General features: G+C 33.8%; 1 protein-coding gene across 2 annotated transcripts in view; it reads left to right on the top strand.

Annotated features, from left to right (window-relative positions):
- TBC1D23 (TBC1 domain family member 23) overlaps nt 1-21066 on the top strand; it is a 56685-nt gene that overhangs the window by 22710 nt on the left and 12909 nt on the right. For both annotated transcript variants that reach the window (XM_045540403.1, XM_045540404.1), the window contains exons 5-13: nt 4852-4975; nt 8514-8638; nt 8730-8776; nt 9590-9693; nt 10955-11077; nt 12312-12404; nt 14735-14905; nt 16847-16889; nt 18410-18519. In XM_045540403.1, coding sequence (XP_045396359.1) covers nt 4852-4975; nt 8514-8638; nt 8730-8776; nt 9590-9693; nt 10955-11077; nt 12312-12404; nt 14735-14905; nt 16847-16889; nt 18410-18519 — 940 coding nt within the window. The remainder of the gene's footprint in view (nt 1-4851; nt 4976-8513; nt 8639-8729; nt 8777-9589; nt 9694-10954; nt 11078-12311; nt 12405-14734; nt 14906-16846; nt 16890-18409; nt 18520-21066) is intronic.

The raw sequence follows: 21066 nt of genomic DNA, 5'->3' as shown, positions 1-21066 counted from the left end.
AGACTCCAGGGACGAACAAGTAAATTAAAGTGTGCGGAGTGTTAGGAAGGTGAAATATAGAGTACTATGGGAATGTATAATGGAGGTGACTTAACGTACCTTAGCTTACCTTGGAGGTCAGGGGTGGATTCCCTGGGCAAGTGGCACTTAAGTCGAAACCAGACAGATGTGTAGGTGGTTGTGGTGGGGGGTCATGGTGGTGAGAGGCACATGTGAGGCTAGAAAGAATTATTGTAGTTCTCAATGCTATGGATCAGATAGTCAGAATTTTAGAGCCAGAAGAAACTTTGACATTGTCTAGACCAGTGGCTTGGATGTACATTAGAATCATTGTGGAAGCTCTTAAAAAGCCTAATGCCTATTGCATACCTGACTAATTATATAAAAATCTCTTGGTGATAGAGCCCAGGCATCAGTTTATTTAGAGCTTCCCGATTAATTCCAGTGTGCAGCCAAGGAGGAAAACTGCTATTCTGGACCTTGATAATTAACTGACTGCCATTTTTTATTACTTCTTATGTGATACCCTACAATACTAGGCATAAGCATTTTGCATTTTTTCTCATTTAAACAGTGACTATAAGGTAGCTGATTTATAGCTATAGAAACTGAAGCAAAGAAAGAGATTAAATTACTTTTCCAGGATTACACTTCTGATGTGTTTGAGTCAGGATTTGAACTTAAGTTTGAATGGGTAACCAGTGCTTAACTAATATGGTTTTCCACCATGGTTGCTTGTTAGAATTGAAGTACTTTTTCTTTTTAAAAATAACACTTTGATTGAGATATCATTCACATACCATAAAATTCACCCTTTTAATGCACACAATTCACTGGTTTTTAATATAGTCACAGAGTTATGCAATTATAACCATGATCAATTTTAGAACATTTTCATCACCCCAAAAAGAAACTCCATACCCATCAGTAATCAGCTCTCCATTTTCTCCCCAACATTCCTGGCCCTGGACAGCCACTAATCTACTTTCTATTTCTATGGATCTGCCTATTTTGGACATTTCATGTAAATGGAATCATATCATATATATGTTTTTTTGTCACTGCCTTCTCTCAAGTTTCATCCATATTGTAGCAATATCAGTATTTTTTTTTTTGCCCAATAATATTTCATTGTGTGCATATACCACATTTTATTTGCTCATTCATCAGCTAATGGGTATTTGGGTTGTTTTCACTTTTTGGCTATTATGAATATGCTGCTATGAACATTCGTGTACTAGTTTTTGTGTAGACATATATTTTCATTTTTCTGGGATATGTGTCCAGGCGTGGAATTGCTGGATCATATGATAACTCTAACTTTTTGAGGAATTGCCAGACTTTTCGAAAGTGGCTGCAGTTTCCATTCTCACCAATAATGAATGGAGATCCCACTTTCTTCACATCCTCATCAGCATTTGTCTTTTTGATTATAACCATCCTAGTAGGTGTGAAGTGGTATCTCATTGTGGTTTTTTACTTGCATTCCCCTGATGTCTAATGATGTTGAGTGTCGTTTCACCTGTTTATTGACAATTTATATCTCTTCTTTGGAGAAATGTCTCTTTAGCCAAAGAACTTTTGAAACATACTGATCCCTAGGGTTTCAAATCTAAGTGGACGGGGTAAAGCCTGAACATAGGTATTTTTTCAAAGCTCCCCAGGTGATTCTGATGTACACCAAGATTGAGAACCTTTATGGTACCTCAAAGCCATACCGCTTTATGTAAGAAAAACAGACCCAAAGATGCCAGAAGACAAGGCTAAGATCATGGCAGAGCCTAGACTGGAATTCATATTTAGGAGTCATTCTGTTATATAGTAGGTCTCTCAACTGCCTATATTTTAGTGCTTCTCGTGGTCTCTTCTCACTGTAACAGAGCTCAGAGTAGCAAGGGACATGGTGTCCCAGCTTTGTCTCTAAAGAACAGTGGTAGTGGTAGTTAGGAGTAAAGAGAGGGGATTTTACATTGACCTGTGTAACATACTGTCTTGTCAGGTTCCTCTAGTTACTATTTCCATGAGTTCCACATGTAACACAGCACTCCAGCTAGGGTCAGCATTAATGCCCCTGGAAAGAACCCTGGGCTCCACAGAATGCTTCTAGAAGAACTCCATTTTAACATATCTTCTTATTACATATTTAGATATAAGATGAGTAGAATCCTATCAAGCACAGTGCCTTGCAGTTGAGCGTAACTTTGTCGTATACAACTATTAAGTGAATAGATGCTGTTGCAATGGCTGAACTGCCAGAGATGCCCTACTTTTTCAGAAGATGAGACCATGAACTAGGCAATTGTTTTTATAGAGTGTGCCACTATTCACTACCTATTCTGCCTTAGCATTTTGTTGCCTTGATTTATACCATACAGTGGGGAAAGTATCAGACTAAGGAGGAGATAATCTTGCCAATATGAATCCAGTTCTGTCTCCAGGCACCTGAATTGCCAACCTGGGGCCTTCTCTACAAAACTTCCTTGCCGTTTGCAGTGTCAAAAAGTGGTAGACTGAGAGTCATATCAAATCCTAGTGTTCGTTTCAGATCTTAGATTAATAGAAATTATTTTTCATTATTCTCTTTGAATAGCATTGTAAAGCATTTTTATCAGTGTTTTAATGTTAAAACTGTGACATTCATTTCATTAACTGTTTTACATGAAGCACTTTACCTTATTGCATTTTCTGTACAGTTTGCTGTTTTAGACATTGTACCCCTGCAATGATACCACTAATTGAAATACCAAATTATATATATGGAAGGAGGCAGTATGGTATAATGATTTCATGCCCAATGTCTGTGTACAGGTCTTAGGTCCTTTATCTTTTAGCCGTTTGATCTTTGGCGAGCTACTTGATCTCAATTAAGCCTCAGTTTTCTCATCTATAAAATGTATGTGTGTGTGTGTATATGTATATATATTTCATAGGGTTGTTTGTGAAGATAGAACGGAACAACTTTTGTAAAATATTGTTATTACAGTGTCTAGCACATGGTATTTCCTCAGTTAATAATGACTTTTATTATGATGGCCTGTGCTTTGAGCAGTTATAAGTTTTTGCTGATTCATTACACATTATTGCCTCCTTCCCATGTGACTAGAAGAATGCATCTCTGTATGTAAGCTGAATGGAGTAAAATTTATAATTAGTGGCTAAAAAATTAGTGAAGCCTACTGGTCCAAATGAAGATTAGGTTAGTCATCACCTTGTTCACAGCAATACCATATTTAACCAACCAAACTGTATGGAAGTAACTGTTTTGCAATATTGCCTTTTGTTTTTATTATAACTGTAGTGGTTAAAAAGTAACAATCTCCCTATGTCCAATAGGATTATACTACCAAAAATCTGATGTCTTTTGAGAGAGTCTTTTTCCATGAAGTAACTCAGTTAAGTTTTGAGGTATTACAAACATGGACACACTAAAATGAATTAACATGAATATAATAGTATCTAACAAATCCTCTAGACTCGAGAGATTATCTAAGAATGCTGCTTATGTGGGAGTTAGGAGATAAATCTTCTGAGTTCAAGGTCAGGGACTGAGCATGGGAAGAAGGAAGCAGCTGTGTTTCCTGAGGAGTGAGCTTAGTGTATGCATCACATCTGGACCTGCTCCAAGGGATTGTCTTCTTTGGGCTCATGTGATTAGGTACCTGGGTATGGGGACAGTGCCTTATAGATCAGGGCTGTGAGTGGCTACTGTGACCCTTGGCAGAGGAACCTTAAAGTTGAGCAGGCTGAGATACTTCCTGAGATAATGAGTAGAAACTACAGGGCATCTATGACACAGAATGCATCTCTAGGCCTTTTATAATTATTTATACTTTTGAAGTATCTGAAGTGAAATGTGATGCTTGTTTTTAAAAAAAGGCATTGGCTGGGTATGGTGGCGTATGCCTGTAATCCCAGCACTTTGGGAGGCCAAGGCAGAAGGATCGCTTGAGGCCAGGGGTTCAAAACCAGGTTGGGCAACATAGTGAGATCCCATTTCTACCAAAAAAAAAAAAAATAGCTGGTTCTGGTGGCTCATACTTGTATTCCTAGCTACTAGGAAGTACTGCTTGAGCCCAGGAGTTTGAGGCTGCAGTGAGCTATAATCATGCCAGTGCACTCCAGCCTGGGTGACAGAGTGAGACCCTGTCTCTAAATAAATAAATAAAAATTTTAAAACGGCATTGAGATATAAATGGTAGAGTATATATTTGGCGCCCTTTACTTTAAAACAATATTCACATTCAGCTTTCCCATTTTGCTCTCATAATAACCCTTTGAAGTAGGACAGTTATTCAACAAGGTTAGTATTTGGCACCTTTTAGTATTCAGAGCACGTGGTACTCAGGGCACTTCCACAGCTTCTGAGGCCACTCTTCTGAAATGTTAATCTGTGGCCATTTCAGACTTGTGCCTTTGCTAAAGGACATTCCTAATTGAGTATATAAACTGTGGCGCTAACCAGAAGCCTCCTAGGAGTTTCCTCTCATTTGGCAGAGTCCTGAAGAAGCTTCTCTCCTTTTGGGATCCCAACCCTATCAAAATAACCTAAATGCTGTTTTCAGTGATCCCTGTAGTCCTCTTGCTTGAGTCCTGCCTGGGTTCACCTGGAGAGAGTCTTCATAGAGTGGCTATGGACCTGCTGTTCCTACTAACTTTTGTCGAGTCAGGGATATTGAAACGTGTTAGAAAGAGAGCTCTGCATGGTACTATCAGGTAGGCTTGCTGTGAATGCTGTGGTTTTCAGGTGTTCTGGGGGTGGGGAGAAGAGGTGGGTATTACAGGAGGATTGATTACTGATATGATCATTTCTGACCTATTAATGCAGAAGCCTTTCCTTCTCTTATCTTCTAGGGATTGTTCCCTGAAGGGGAGACCATTTCATCTCTTCCGATTACTCATCCAGTACCATGAGCCTGAGCTTTGTTCTTTTCTTGATACAAAGAAAATTACTCCAGACTCCTATGCACTCAACTGGGTAATAAAGTGAAAGTAGGAACATTTAATGAAAAATAGATTTATATAAAACTATAGTTAGGTATATTTTTTCTAAGGGAGAGGAAGAAAAGTACTAAATTACAGACCATTACTACTTAAACCTGAGTAAAATTATTGGCATTTCAAAATAACTTTTTTTGCTCATCACTTAGATTAGTCAATTCAGATTATTTGATATGAAGTTTAGCCTTTTGTTTCATATATGTATAATGTATTATAAGTAATATATACTTAATATTAGTTATAACTGTATTAGTTATATATAGTTATAATGATATATAGTTAATATTATAGTTATAGCTATATTATATGTTATAGCTAATACAGTTATAACTAATGTTATATGTTATAGTTATAGTTATATAGTTAATACTAGTTATATATGTTAATATATTAGTTATAGCTAATATCAAATATATACTAGTTATAGTTACATATATGTAATTGTCAATATATGCATGTAATATATGTAAATATATGATACATGTCAGTTCAATTTAGAGCTTTGTGTTTAAATTGTTGATGGCATGTATAAGAATTGGTATATAATCATGAGGAAAATGACTTAAGATTATCAAATGGTTAATAAAAGAATATAAAGTACAACTCAGTGCTCTGTCATTCTCTATTTTTATTTTCAATGGAAGGCCTTATTGCAAGTGAGTAGTTCTCAATTTTGGTCTCAGGACCCGTTACACTTTTAAAATTTATTGATGATCCATTGTTTATATGGATTATGTTGATGAGAAATTAAAACTGAGGAATCTAAAATATTCATTTATTTATAAGTAATGATAAATCCATTGCATGTTAACATAAATAGCCTATTTTAAAATGAAAAACAACTATATTTTCCAAAAGAAAATTAGAGAGAATAGTGGCATTGTTTTATGTTTTTGCAAATCTCATTAATGTTTGGCTAAATCAAAGACAGGAAGATTCTCATATCTTCTTCTTTATTCAATTTGTGATGATATTACAGGTCAGGTAGCCTTTGGAAAATGCTATTCATTTATGAGAGAATGAGTATGAAAAAGGCAAGTAAAATCTAAGTATTATGAAAATAATTTTGACCTCACAAACTCCTCCTGTACATGGGGGTCCTCAGACTACACTTTGAGAACTGCTCTTCTAGGTTAACTTGAAGATCTTTCTAAAACAATGATTGGGTGTTAGACGACTTTATATTAAAAAATTAAACATATTCTTTGATTCTTGCGTAACTTTTCTTCAGTAAGAATCCCATTTCTACCAATTATTAACTGTGTGATCTAGATAGCCCCTGAGCTTCAATTTCCTCATCTATAAAAGGGTAATAATAATAGCACTGTACCTATCTCATAGGATGATGGGATGAGTTAGCAATCAGGAAGTCTAATTAGAGAATTATAACTTATTTCACTTCTGGGCTAATTTAAACCTCAGTAGCCTATATAGTTTCCTCTTGGCCACAGTCTTGTCACTTTGAGTTAAAAAAATAAAACACCTATAAAACTGTAGCTTCTCTGAGATTCATATGTTGTCACTAAATCCACTTATTTATGTTAAAGTAATAAACTATTTCCCTGAAGCATTTTAATAATAGAGGCCTTTCAGCCTAAGAAATGCCTTGTCAGTTGCCAGAACTCTGAGTTAGTACTCAGTGCTGGGAGCAGGAGGTTTAAACTGAGTAGTAAAACAAATGTTTCTCTTCATCTCATGTGCCAAATGTTAATAGTTCATTCTTGCTATTAGTATCATGTTGATATAATACAGTTTTTTTTCAATCATGAGATGAAACAATTAAAAACTAATTCCTAAACCTTAAGAGCCCATAACTGTGAGCAATGCATTGGCAGCTTTTGGTAGCTTTGGTTTAGCTAAGTGAGTGTAAAAATGGCTGTATATTACTATTCTGTTTGTATTTACCTCTTCTAATCTGAATTTGTAATAGTAATTTTTCAAACAACAACAAAAAACAGTAGCATTATGTACTTTAAAAGCCTTATGGCCAAGTGTAATGGTGATTACATGGGTTATGGAGTCTCAGGACTTTTTCTTTCTTTTTTTCTCTGAGACAGAGTCTCACTCTGTTGCCCCTGGGTAGAGTGCAGTAGTGTCATCATAGCTCACTGCAACCTCAACTCCTGGGCTCAAGCGATCCCCCTGCCCTCAGGCTCCCGAGTAGCTGGGACTACAGGTGCCGGTGACCATGCCCGGCTAATTTTTTCTATTTTTTTTGGTAGAGACGGGGTCTCACCCTTGCTCAGGCTGGTCTTGAACTCCTGATCTCAAGTGCCTCCCAGAGTGCCAGGATTACAGGCATGAGCCACTGCATCCAGCCTTTTTTTTTTTTTTTTTTGAGATGAGATCTCATTCTGTTGCCCAGGCTGGAGTGCAGTGGCATGATCATAGCTCACTGCAGCATTGAACTCCTAGGCTTAAGCAATTCTCTTGCCTCAGCCTCCTGAGTAGCTGGAACTAAAGGTGTGCACCACCACCCCCAGCAAATTTTTTTTTTTTTTTTAGTTTAGAGATGGGGGTTTCACTATGTTGCCCAGGCTGGTGCAGGCCTTTTTCCTACTCCCAACACCACCACTCGCTAATCCTGTGAGCTTGAAAAAGTAATTTAATCCAAGTCTATTTCCTCACCTGTAAAATAGGGAGAACAATGTCTACTTTGCAGGCCCATTGTGAGAATTAAAATAAGAGATAATTATTAAACAATATGTGAGAATAGTGCCTAGCACCAAGTGTGCATGAAATGTGTGTTCCCATTAGCTCTCTTAAGCCATTAAAAATGTTTTAAGTTTAAACCTCTAGATGGAATTGTTTCTGTGTTTAATGAAAACTGAATGATATAAAAATTTCCCTGAATTCATGCAATTTAAAACACAGTCTGTGTATAGAGGAACTTATGGATTAACTCTTTCATTTGAAGTACAAAGCCATAGAGCTCTTGAAATCTATTAAAGGATATGAATGTTTAATCTCTTTCAAATGATGTACAAGTAAGCTTCAGGGAGCAATTCACGTTTATATTATCATTAAATTTTTATTAGGTGCTCTTAAATTACCATGTTTGATCCTCACAGTTACCTTGTAAGTTAAACACTGTGCTATCATTATTAATTATTCGACTTACTCTTAGCTCTGTCAGTAATTATGGTAGTTATTTTGCTATGGCAGAGATATGTGCTGGTTACTTTAGATATTCTAGGTTAATTGTCTCTCTTTTCCCAACAGTAGTAGAAGATGGGTAGTAGCATTCCTTTTTGTTTTTTTTCTTTACAGAAGTAAAAATGGAACTTTAAAGAGGTTAATCGATGTGTGTTCTAGGTCACACAGTTAGTAATTGGCTCTGTTGTCCCTTAAATCTATGTTTTGCCTTTGGATTTCATACACTAAAATTAAGGTACACATTAAATATCAGGTACAGATAATTTGATGTAAAATTACTTATTCAATTGCTTTAATATTTTTAAGAGAACAAATCAGCTCCAATGGTTTATGTCTCTCATTTCATTTCCTGATTACAGCTTGGAAGCCTTTTTGCATGTTACTGTTCCATTGAAGTCACTCAGGCAATATGGGATGGATATCTACAACAAGCAGATCCATTTTTTATTTATTTCTTAATGTTAATTATCCTTGTTAATGCAAAGTAAGTATCAAGTTGGTTAGACTATTTTCCTCTCTTTTCTCACGGTGCTTTGTTAATATTTAACTCCATTTTATTTGATTGCCTTTTACAGAGAAGTTATTTTAACACAAGAATCTGACAGCAAGGAAGAAGTCATCCGTAAGTACCATTTAATGTAGAGCAAACATTTCAGGTCACTTTATCTCTCTAAAACTTAGTTTCCTCATCCATAAATTTAGGAAATTAATCTAGAAGAGCTCTGAGGTCCCATTCAACCCTGAAATTGTATAAACACTCTCCAGGTACAGACCTTAACAGACTATTTTCTCTGATTTTGCCATCCTCATTCATTCTTTTGTATTTTTTCACTCTTTTCATTCCTTTCCATCTACTATTTCTTTGGTTTCAGTGTTCAAATAAAGTACCCTCCTCTCTCTCTCCCTACTCCTTTCTTAATTTGCCTTTCAGTATTCAGCTTACATAATGTCTTCATTGTGAAACTTTGATTTTCCTTTTGGATTCTACCCACTGTAGCCCCCACACAGAGATATTATAGTTACTTCTCTCTGTATTGCCTGGCACTTTGTATTATCTGTGTAATGATACAATTATTTTTATTTCCTCACACAAGACAAAGTTCCTTAAGTCAGGGACTCTTTCTTAGACATTTTTGATGTTTTGGGGCCCTGGCACTTCATATGTGTTTATTGAATAAATACATAAGAGAATTCTGATTAAGGCTAATGAATTTGATTTGATTGCCTTACACCCTCCTTCACCAACAGGAGAATTGTGTTAGTAGTTGCAGCTCATTTGGGGAAATCCACTTCTCCACAAGCAGCTTTAAAAGCATCCCTGTTGAGATTCCATTTACATAGTTTTTATTATGTTGAAGATATTTCAGCTTTGATACATAAATAATGTTAATTGTTTTTCACAATTTATTAAATGTTATCTATAATCATATTTCAGAGTTCTTGGAAAATACTCCATCCAGTTTGAATCTAGAAGATATAGAAGACCTTTTCTCTCTGGCTCAGTATTATTGCAGCAAAACACCAGCTTCTTTTAGGAAGGTATAAGATGAGAAATGACCAATGATTCTGTATTTCACATTTTATACATTGTTTTATTATTTACTTTGTGTCTACCTTGGTTAAAATACTCTAGGTTGTCATTCTTTTTTGTTTTTTTATGTGTTACAGTTTTGTGTGATTTTTTTTTTTTCACTGTACATACTCTCTGTAGTGGAGGAACAGACAGATTAAAAAAATAGTGAAAACCATCTTCTGTTTTGATTATTGTTATTTCTGATCATGAAAAAATTGTGAGATATTTCCTAAATTAGTGCTTTCTTGACTTTAAAAATTGTATTACAAAAATCTAATGAAGGATGTATAGTTACGTTTCTTTATCGGGAGTTCAGCCTTGTACAACCTTAATGATGCAGAGCTGTCTTGCAAACAAAGAAGGGTCACTTAGCCCCACAGAGATCTAGATCCTTAGACCAGACAGGTGCTTTCAGTAAAGGACACCAGACTAGAAGTATTTATAAAGCAAAGAGGTTTGTCTGTGACCTCAGGTGCCCATGAGAGCATTTATTATCTTTTTTTTTTAAACATTCTGCCATAATAATTTCTAGTTGGTAGTCATCATGTCACTGAAATGTCAAGATAAGGTTAAATTATGTTCAGTATAGTGTATTTCAGAAAGCAGACAAGGGAAACCTTTTAAGAACATTTCCCTCAAAAATAAGTTAAAAAGATTTGTTTCTAGAGAGTAATTTCAGCTGTTTTCTTCATGTAGATCAGTTCCCAATAGTGTTGGGAAGTCAGATGGTGGGAGAGTAGTTTAGGATAGTGTCTGAAAAAGAAGACTTCCTCTTTTCTTTTTCAGGAACAGTACTTTTTATTCTTCAGACGTAGTAAATAATCTGCACTAGCAGCTATAAATTAGAACAGGCTGTGGATCAGTATGTTACATAATTTATGCAGTTCATTTCTGCCACACTTTTGTTTTTTATTACATTAATACATGAAAAACTGTGAGTAACCATTTTAAAAATTTAACTGTAGGTGATAGTTTAGAAAAACAGCTGTGTAGAACATGTTATTTTTTTCTTAGTGTTTCATTTTGTGTGAACTCTGACAGGAACTTGTATACGGACTTTGTCACTTTTAGCTATTTGAGAGTATGTAATATTAAATTTTAAAAATCACATGACTCAAGGATATTATATAATTTTACTTTTTATTATGGTTTAGTAAGAATATTTTTAGGAAAAAAGTTAGATTTTGTATTTTTTTTCATAATGTTTAGAAATTTCTCTTTGAATAGGATAATCACCACCTCTTTGGTAGTACTTTGTTGGGAATTAAGGATGATGATGCAGATCTGAGTCAGGCTCTTTGTCTGGCCGTCTCAGTGTCAGAGATCCTTCAAGCAAATCAGCTGCAAGGGGTAAGCAAAGGAAACCAAGTTTGTCAGGGGACTGTCTTTTTTAAATACAAGGAACCAACATTTCCCCCTGTCTGTTGATTTCCATAAATTAATTTATTGCAACATTGTAGCTGTTTTGCCTTTTTGGATGATTAATGTGTTAAATCTTCTGCCCAGATAGTAGGTTTTTAAACTTGCCAACTTGTATGTTATTTTAATTGTCAACAATTATTTTTGTCATTCTTGATCCCAGTTTTTGTAAATTGCTTTATCTTTTTTCACATTTCAGCAAAGCGACTGAATGTAATGTATAAAGTGCTTAAAAGGGTGAATTTAGCATTTAACAGTTAAATTCTGAGTTGTTTGTAGCTAATTAAATTACACGATTTAATGCCATAAAGCATAAATCAAAGGAGAATTTTAAAAATATGCCATAATTTTCTGTTGTGATCTTCATGAAAATCTAATGAGGCAGTTTGACAAGTGCTATTTTTTAATATATGCTCTTTATTATTAGTAGTGCAACAGTTAACCATGGGTGTATATTTGGAAGGTGGGCTGTATTTCCAGAGTTGAGGGTGGGAGAGGAATGGACGTGGGAAGACAGGCCTTTTATGATAGATCAGTTGGATGAGAAGTCTCAGTTGTACTTCTAACTTTATCTGTTCTGGTTATTCATAATTTTCAAAGTACATGCATCTCACTTTTTTTTAATTAGAACTAAAATTAAAAAATAAATGAAAACATGCAATTCAGCTTAAAAGAGACCCATGTGAACTTCTTCAGTTCAAACTAGCATTGTAGAACCTCTCCTTCATCCCCTCACACAAGAAAGACTTCTTAGTTCTTATATGAATTGAGCTGTTGATAAATTTGTGGACTTATTTACAAAAATAGGAACAACATATCTAGAGTTGTGCTTATAACTATGTAGTGTTTACATGATCACACTTTTAAATATTGTCAGATTCTAATATAATTAGTTTTACAGCTCAAATTGACATTCTTCTGCTATATATTTTAAGACTTTCCAGTCAAGAACAATATATAAAAAATGTTTTAACTATTTAAAATGAATAAAAGTATTTAGGACCTTGAGCTTATTTTCTTGTGCCTACACTTACTAGGTCCTCCTAATTCTGTGTTAGATCCATTTTTTAATAAACTTCTTTCCTTATTTGGTTAACTGTCAATATTATATTGTGCAATGTGAACCTCATGGCAAATTCCAGAATATTAAATGTTTCCCTTTTAGGAAGGAGTCCGGTTCTTTGTGGTGGATTGCCGTCCTGCAGAACAATATAATGCCGGGCATTTATCAACTGCTTTCCACTTAGATTCAGATCTGGTTAGTATAACTACTGATTAATTTTTTTGTGAAAAGTAAGAGAGGAAGTAATTTTTTTTCTTTAGTTCATAAATAAATATACATGTTCCAGGTTGAAGACATTTTTCTTTCTGCTTAAGGAAGGAGTGTTTCCTCTTGTAAGAAAAGTGTCGCTGTCACGTTTCCTTTTCACCTAGAACACCCTTTTGGCATCATAAGTAGTAGATGAAAACACTGCTAACTATGGCTTACTATGCTTACCATTGTTATGTCAGTAAATTCTAAACTTACTACAAGCTGCCTGATAGAGCACTTAGCATAATGCCTTGTACCTGGTAAGTTCTCTATAAATATCAGCTTTTACTGTAGTTGGGTAAGAATTCTACAAGCAGCCAGGCATAGTAGCTCACGTCTGTAATCCTAGCACTTTGGAGGCTGAGACAGGGGGGTCACTTGAGGCCAGGAGTTTGAGACTAGCCTGGGCAACATAGTGAGACCCCATCTCTACAAAAAAATTTATTTGTTTTTTTTTTTTTTTTTGTAGAAATGGATGGGGGGGGATCACTTGAACCCAGGAATTCAAGGTTACAATGAGCTATGTTCACAACACTGCACACCAACCTGGGTATCAGAGTGAGAACCTGTCTCAAAAAAAAAAAAAAATTCTACAAGCTTTTACTATAAGCCATTTTAAAAATCATGAGTATTGATGCGGTACAATAAACTAACAATAAGGGTAGTATCTGGCATAGTTGTTAAAATTACTATTGTAGAGTCAGTTGAAGGAATGGGTAAAGCGAATAATTAAATATTGTCAAAGATTGGTAGAGCCATTGGTAGAACTGAGACTGTCAACATTTAAGCTGTTCTGGGGTTATTATAGTGTCAAGGACGGGGAAAACAGAGGAGTGGGATAGAAACCCCTTTTACTGGATATGCATTCTACCCTTCTTCCCAGCTTGTCTGGAAAAGTTGATGCTGAGGCAGAAAGGGTGCATAGAAGGGCTTCGGTGATGTCGAGAGGAAACTCATGGAAAATGGAGGTAGAAGAACTCAGTTTTGGATACAATAGGTGGGAAAGGTCATCTTGACTTGTTCATATTTCTGTACCTTTCTCTTCCTTGATTCAGCTCTTATTCCTATTTTAAAAATTTACTCAAGTGATTTATGAATATCTGAATTAAAAATAAATTTCAAAGAATATCCCAAGTTAACCACTATTAACAGCTTGCTTAATCTTCCAGACCTTTAATATGTATTTAGATATTTGTTCTGCTACTTTTTCACTTAACAGTTTCTTCAAGACCTTTCTATTTGAGTACATGCTTATTAACGGTGCATGCTGGTCCATGGTATAGATATACCATAATTTATTGTGTGATAAATGTACATTTGGGTTATTTTCTATTTTCTTGAAATAAACAGTGCTGCAGTTGATATCTTTATACATATTTTGTGAACTTATGCAAACATTTCTGTAAAATAGATTCCAATAAGAATTGTTGGGTTGAGGAGTATGGACATGTAAATTTTACTAGAGAACACCATGTTGTCCTTTAAAAAAAAGGCTGAACATTTTACAACTATAAAAAGAATACCATCAGCCTTATTGGACACTATCAATCTTTTTTTATTTTCCCAGAATAGTGAGTGAAAAATTGTAATTACTAATGAAGTTAAATATCTTTTTTAGTAGTGTGCTGTTTATTTATGTTTGTTTTTTTTTACAAACTGCTTTTCTATATAGTCTGTTCATTTTTCTGTATTGAATTTCATTGTACTTTTTATGTAACCCCATTATAACATTTAAAAAAATTTTTTGTAGCTTCTTTTGTACATGTTTCATTAAGGGTAAGAAATGAATTTTTTATCCTTGTATTTACTTAGAATAGTGCTAATAAATAAATGGCTTCTACTATTTCTGACAGTCCTGTAAGAAATACATGGTTTGCCATATAAGTGGAAACTAAAAAATAGAGCTTGTTTTGATCTATTGTTTTTTACTCTCTTTGTCATGATACCAAAGGACACCCTACCTAGTTGTTTGTTATATAAGAAACAAAAAAACAACAAAAAATGTTTCTCTAGTAGAGAAGTATCTTCTTTGAGTAGGTTAATCTTTCTGTGAATTTTTAACTTTTATTCTAATGTATTATAAATACATTTATAAACATTTCTCTTATCCCAGGAATTTTATTTATAAGAGCCTTTTCATTTTCTTTCATTTTCATGGTGGCTCTTTAAGTGTTGGATTTTTTCCTGGAAAAATATTTCAAGTTTTGCAAATGTATGTGAAACACAGGTTTGCCAAGTTTTTAATTTTTTTTTTTTTTTTTTTTTAAATTGTCTAGATGCTCCAGAATCCGTCTGAGTTTGCACAGTCTGTAAAATCCTTGCTGGAAGCACAGAAGCAGTCCATTGAGTCTGGCTCCATAGCTGGTGGGGAGCACCTTTGTTTTATGGGTAGTGGCAGGGAGGAAGAAGACATGTATATGAACATGGTCCTGGCACACTTTTTACAGGTATGCTGACATAGATTATTTCAATTTTGTTTGGTTATTGCTATCATCTTTAAGAATTCACAGAGATAATTTTTTGTTTTCATGTACACTGTCAGATTTATCTGTATTTTTCTTTACAGCATTCTGGTTTTTTGTGTCTTGCCAAAAATTGTCATCTTCTCCAGATTTTGCTCAAATGTTTATGAGATTTATTTTTTATGTTTAAGTCTTGAACCATCTGGAATTTATTTTTGTGTAAGAAATGAGTTAGGAATAAAAAAAAAAATTTCCAGTACTTAACCAATTGCTACCAATTTGAAATACCACCTTTTTAATATACTGCATTCTTCTATACATCAGGATCAATTTTGGTGCATTGATCTTTTTGCCTGGTACTTTTTTATTAAATAGTAGCTATATAATTCATTATAATATCTTCATTTTGAAATTAAATAAATACACATGCATATTTATTTCTTACCCTTAGCTTGCTTTCTTTTTTGTGTTTGAATGTTGTCTTCAGCACATCTAACTTGTATTAGTGGTTTTTTGAAACCTGTCCCTCTGCTTTCTTTAAAAACCTCACTCAGTGATGGCTTTCTTTATAAAAAATAGTTGCTTATTAGGTATTCTTTGGTATTTTATACATTAAAGTCCTTTGATCGTGAACTATGGAATCAAGAAGATAGTAGGCATCATATTACACAAGACACTCAATTTGTATTAGTTTCTATTCATCTTATATTTTAATGGGAATCTAATTTGAGAAAATTAGGCTAAAGACAAAATCTTTGGAAGGCAAAATCAGAGAAGAAACAAAGTATTTGGAAGAGGAATTGTAAGATAATGTTAAACCTTATTAAAGGAAAGAATTTAGAAACTTATACAGAATAACAAAAATAGGAACCCAAACTTATTTTACTCATAAATTCACCTAGCCTATTCTAAAGAGGCTTTAATATAAACTATATATTGTGAGAGCTGTCCAATAGCAAGAGTTTAGAATATTGTGAACTTTTTTTATTATTAAAGTTCTTGATGTGGTTTTAGAAATTTTTTGCCAATTTTTATTATGCAAAATTTCAGAGAAATTAAAAAACAGGGAGAATTCAACACTGTAAACTCTTTATAAAGACATAACTACATTATCATCATACTTTATTATAAAAAAATCTAACTAGTGTTCAAGTTTCCCTGAGTTTCCTAAGATCTGAAACCAGACATTACATTTAGTTGATGTCTTTTAAGTTTCTCTTTTCCTTTTTCTAATTTTTTTCCTTGCATATATTTGTTAGAAAAAAAACCAGTTAATTTGTCTTAAAGAGTTTCTCATACTGGATCTTGCTGATTACATTCACACGGTGTCATTTGTCAGGTTCTGTTGCTGGTATTTCCTGTAAGCGGGTAATTAATCTAAAGACATGATTAGACTGCCTTTTGGGGAGGGGCAGAGGGTCCTGGGGAGGCAGTGTGAGCTTCTGTCAGGTGGCAAATACTGTCCAGATGTCTCTCTTTTTTCGTTGTTTATATTACTTAAAGATCCATTATATTTTTAGTAGTTTGCAAAACAGTAACATTCTGTTACGTATTCTTTATAATTAGCTACAATATTTCCTTTACTGTTTTATAAAGGACATAAAATATTTTGAAAGCTTTTAAAAACCACTCTGATTATATACTAAAATACCATTTAACTTATTTTGGTTTGACTATCGCATTATTGGTACTGTAATACAAATAAAATCAGTCTTGTTAACAGCCATGAAATCCCCTTCTTCCTACTCAAGCACTAGACCTTACAGTACATAAGATAAAGTGCCGAAGTCCAAAATGTCAAGGAAAAAAGGAAGTCCAGCAATTTAATATATAACTTTACATTGTATTTGTCAATGTTTTAGAGCTGTCAGAAGTTTTATTTAAATTGCATTTTTGGAATAATTTAAATTTAATTTTCCATTACAGAAAAACAAAGAATATGTGAGCATTGCCAGTGGCGGATTTATGGGTAAGGTTTTAATGTATTAATTTCTTTGCCTCTACTTTTTCTGATTTGGAGTGACCAAATTGATGAGCAGACTCTCTCTTCAGTCATTCATTCAATATTTTTAGAAAAGGCAAGGCCAGGAAGACATATAGGTAGCAGACAAACGTAATAGGCAATTGAAATGAGTGAAAATTTAATGTAAGACTATTAAAATATATGTGTTTAATAAGATCATGTTTCCAAAAAATATTTCTGTAAAGATGCATTAAAAAGTGCCCGTATTATTTGCCTCTATGCAGAGAAGGATTAGAAGATGGGACTGGGAAGCAAGATTTGGATGAATACTTTTTAGAGTATATACTTGTACTATTTGGGTGTTTTGTTATTATTTTGTTTTTGAACTAGAAAGTATTAGCTGTTAAAAAAATGTTGTATCAAAGGAATAAACTAAATAAACATGTTTTCAAATCTGCAGATTAATTTTCTGGTAATCTAGGATAGTAAAATAATTGGCAAGATCTTTACAGGCAAGTATTTGAATATTTATGAAGTATTAGGTCAGTGGAATAAGATTTAAAAAGAGTTATAAAAATACTAAACTGTAAATGCTAGAAAAAGTAATGACAAAATCAAATCAGTCTATAATAAATACCTTGTGCTAACTGATTACACAACTGGAGCTCAGAAAATCAAATCGATATATGTTGAAGGTAACAGAATCTTAGGTTTTTGTCATGGGAGTAAGTTCTGAGCTCATATAGTTTTCTTATGCTATAACTTAGAACTTTTGCAAAATTAGGATCTGTTTTCTCTTGGTCTGTGTTAATATTAGCATGGATTATGATTATCTCCTTTATAGATATATCGTGGCCTGATAACTACCTTTGAGGGTCATACTCAGAGTGATCTACGAAAGAGATTATTTTGATAAATAATGTTAAACAAGTATTGGCCCTAGGCCTGGTGTTATTTGTTAGGAATCCTGATAACATATAAAACTTGGCTGTTAAGCTTTTAATCCTCAAAGGTATCTGAAAAGCATTCTTTTATAGCATAGTCTAGATTTTAGCAACTTTTTAAAATCTATGAACTATTTCTTTTACCAAGAATAACCTTTTGTTCCATAATTGTTAATACCTAAGAGTGGTTCTGTATTATGGCAAAGATTGATTGATTTCTCTTTATGGTGTAACAAAAGCCACCATAGATTTTCTGTTAATCTTTTATGTCATAAAAGTGTTGCAGAGATTATCTGTTAATACTTGAAATATTTCCTTCCAAAGGGGAAAACATAAAGCCTATACAGTTATCATCACCCTTAGAGTCAGTTAAGAAAAGTTATTGGTATATAGAGGGCTTTAGAAGGAAGAAGAGGGAGGTTGTTGTAGCTTGGAGTCCTTTGCTCCTTTACAGGATTGTGATTGTGTCCTTGGATCCTTTTTTCTCAGCTATGACGTGTTTATTTTACTTCTCTGGTAATGAATCTTTCCAGAGGGGGTTGCTATTTCAGATTCTGTTTTATTTTTCTTGTTTATTTTAAGCACTGCAGCAGCACCTGGCTGACATTAACGTGGATGGCCCAGAAAATGGATATGGCCATTGGATTGCTAGTACCTCAGGCTCAAGGAATAGCATCATTTCTTCTGTTGATGTAAGTGTATGTGTAGAATATGTCTCCAGATTTGGATAAATTCCCAGAAAAGATGATTAACTATTAAACCCCTACCATAACAGAAATGGAGTCAAAATACTTCCATACAATGAGGAGTCATTGTGAGGTTAATTAAGTGATGGATCCAGCCTGCACAGCTAAATTAAATGGGAGTTCTTGAAGATCAATTGCTGAATTCAAATTCTCCTAATCCAGCTGTAATTTGGTATCACCTAGTGACCGTTTTATACTCCAGCTTAAAAATCAGTGGGTCCTGTGACTATCTGGGACTGTTAAGCAAGCTGATTCCAGGAATCTCCCAGTTAGTTTGGGCCAGGAGAATACTGGGGCTCGTGGTCATCTCCTGCACGTGCTACATCTGTACCCATCCCCACCACAAACTTACGTGATTATGACTTTGGTCTGTCCACATTTGAGAATGGGCTAGGCAAAGGAAGACAGAAACTAATTGCCAATCCTATTATATTTGATTTTTAGTTATCAAGATCTGTAGTACTTTAGGGTTTTGGTATAATGGATAAATCTGTTTTTCTGTTCTACTTTGGAAATCTTTGGGTAATAAATCTTTTATGCTTTTTCAGTACTTTGTCAGTTGAATTAGATGTCATTATATCATTTTCTTAACACATAATAGTCCTCATCTACCTAATGATTATTATTTATGACAGAAATAGAAGGAAAACTGCAGTATAGAGTCATGGTTACTATCTTGGGCTTCTGGGTCTTACATACCTAGGTTCAGGTTTCATCTCTACAACCTACCTTCTTCATGATGTCGAGCAAGATCTTTCAGCTATAGTTTTCCCACCTGTGGAATAGAAATGTTAATAACAGAACCTTCCTCATAAGGATAACTTGAGGATTAAATGGGCAAAGTGTAGTATCTGTCACCAAATATTTAGTAAGTAGTTATTACAAAATTGTGATTCACTAGATGTATTAGTTGAGGTCTGTTTTCAGCCATGCAGATCAAAGCAGGTTATTGTCACATTATCAGCAGATAAAGCTTCTCTGAGAACTTTGTTTTTAATTTGATACTCTAGGTATCTAAGAGCTCTTTGTGTGAAATCACCATTTATTTAATAAACATTTGCTATTTTCATTTTAATAACTAAATGGTATTTTAGTGTATGATTGCATTATAATTTATTCTGTTGGTCCTCTATTGTTGAATATTTACGTTGCTTCCAGTTTTTTCTATTAGAAACACTACTACAATTAACTTTTATAGTGATATATTTGCATATTCCATGGTTATTTAGTTTTAGAAGTGGGATAATTTGATCAAAACATTACTTATCAAAATCCTTAGAATTCTGCATTATTATCAAATGGCCCTCCAAAAATATTATTCTAATTTTATTCCCATCCATAGCATTGGTTAGTTTTTCTATGGAAGCTTTTATCTTCAGATTTAAAAAAAACACTGATTGAAGCTATTATATAAACTATCTTAAAGATGTGTTCTATTCAAAAGTACCAGAGAATTTCCACAGTTTAATTTGTTTTTGAATTTAGATACAGATATAGAAACATAGTTTTTTGTGTTGTTAATGACATATTTCTTCTAAAAATAACAAATGTTCATTGTAACAGCATATGTAAATAAGAGAAGTATAAAGAAAACAAAGTCACCTGTAACTCCACCGGAGATAATCACTATTTATATTTTGAATATTTCCATCAAATCTTTTTTAAAGCATTTTTTTAGTATTTAATTTTAAAAACAGTGATCATAGTGTACATAATTTTATTTTCTATTTCACTGAACATATAAGCATTTTCTAGTGTTTTAAAATTATTTTTTTAAAGTATGTTTTTTTAATGGTTGTATAATTTTCTATTAAATAATACTTAAATCCCTGGGCACTTTGTGATTATTCCCTTCCCATAAATTCTGAAGGGGAATCAATGGACAAAAGATAGGATCACTATTAAATGTTTGCCACTTACTACCAAATCACCCTCCAGGAGGGTTTATGTGAGTAGTCCCATGAAACAATTTAAGAATTATATTCACACTTACAATATTAGGTACATCAGGATAACTTTTCTTCCGAAATTAAAGACCTAAGTAAGAAGGTTTTAAAAAGCAAAAATTTACAAGGAATAAATGTTTAAAAATTTAGCTATATGAATGGTAATGATTATACTTTTGCTTACTTTTGTAGGCTAGTCTGAGATAAGAAAGGTCAATGGCTTGAACTATTTCTTGTTGAATGAAGAAGGTAATTTTAGACTCCACACACATATATGTGCAAATATATCCTAATTTTTTATTTCTACCTTCTATTCTTAAAATGGTTTCACGTGATGAATTAGTTTCTTAGGGCTGCTGTAACAAAATACCACAGACTGGGTGAGTTAAACGACAGAAATTTATTTTCTTACTGTTCTGGAGGCTGAAAGTCCAAGAACAAGGTGCTGACAGGTTTGGTTTTTCCTTAGGCCTCTCTCCTTGATTTGCAGATGGCGGAGTTTCCCCCAGCTCCCCTTCCCTTACATGGTTTTTTCTCTGTGTGCCGT

The sequence above is a fragment of the Lemur catta genome, chromosome 1 (assembly GCF_020740605.2).
Source record: "Lemur catta isolate mLemCat1 chromosome 1, mLemCat1.pri, whole genome shotgun sequence".
Classification (NCBI taxonomy): Eukaryota; Metazoa; Chordata; class Mammalia; order Primates; family Lemuridae; genus Lemur; species Lemur catta.
The sequence above is the reverse complement of the archived record's forward strand: the minus strand, read 5'-3'. Positions and strand labels throughout refer to the sequence as shown.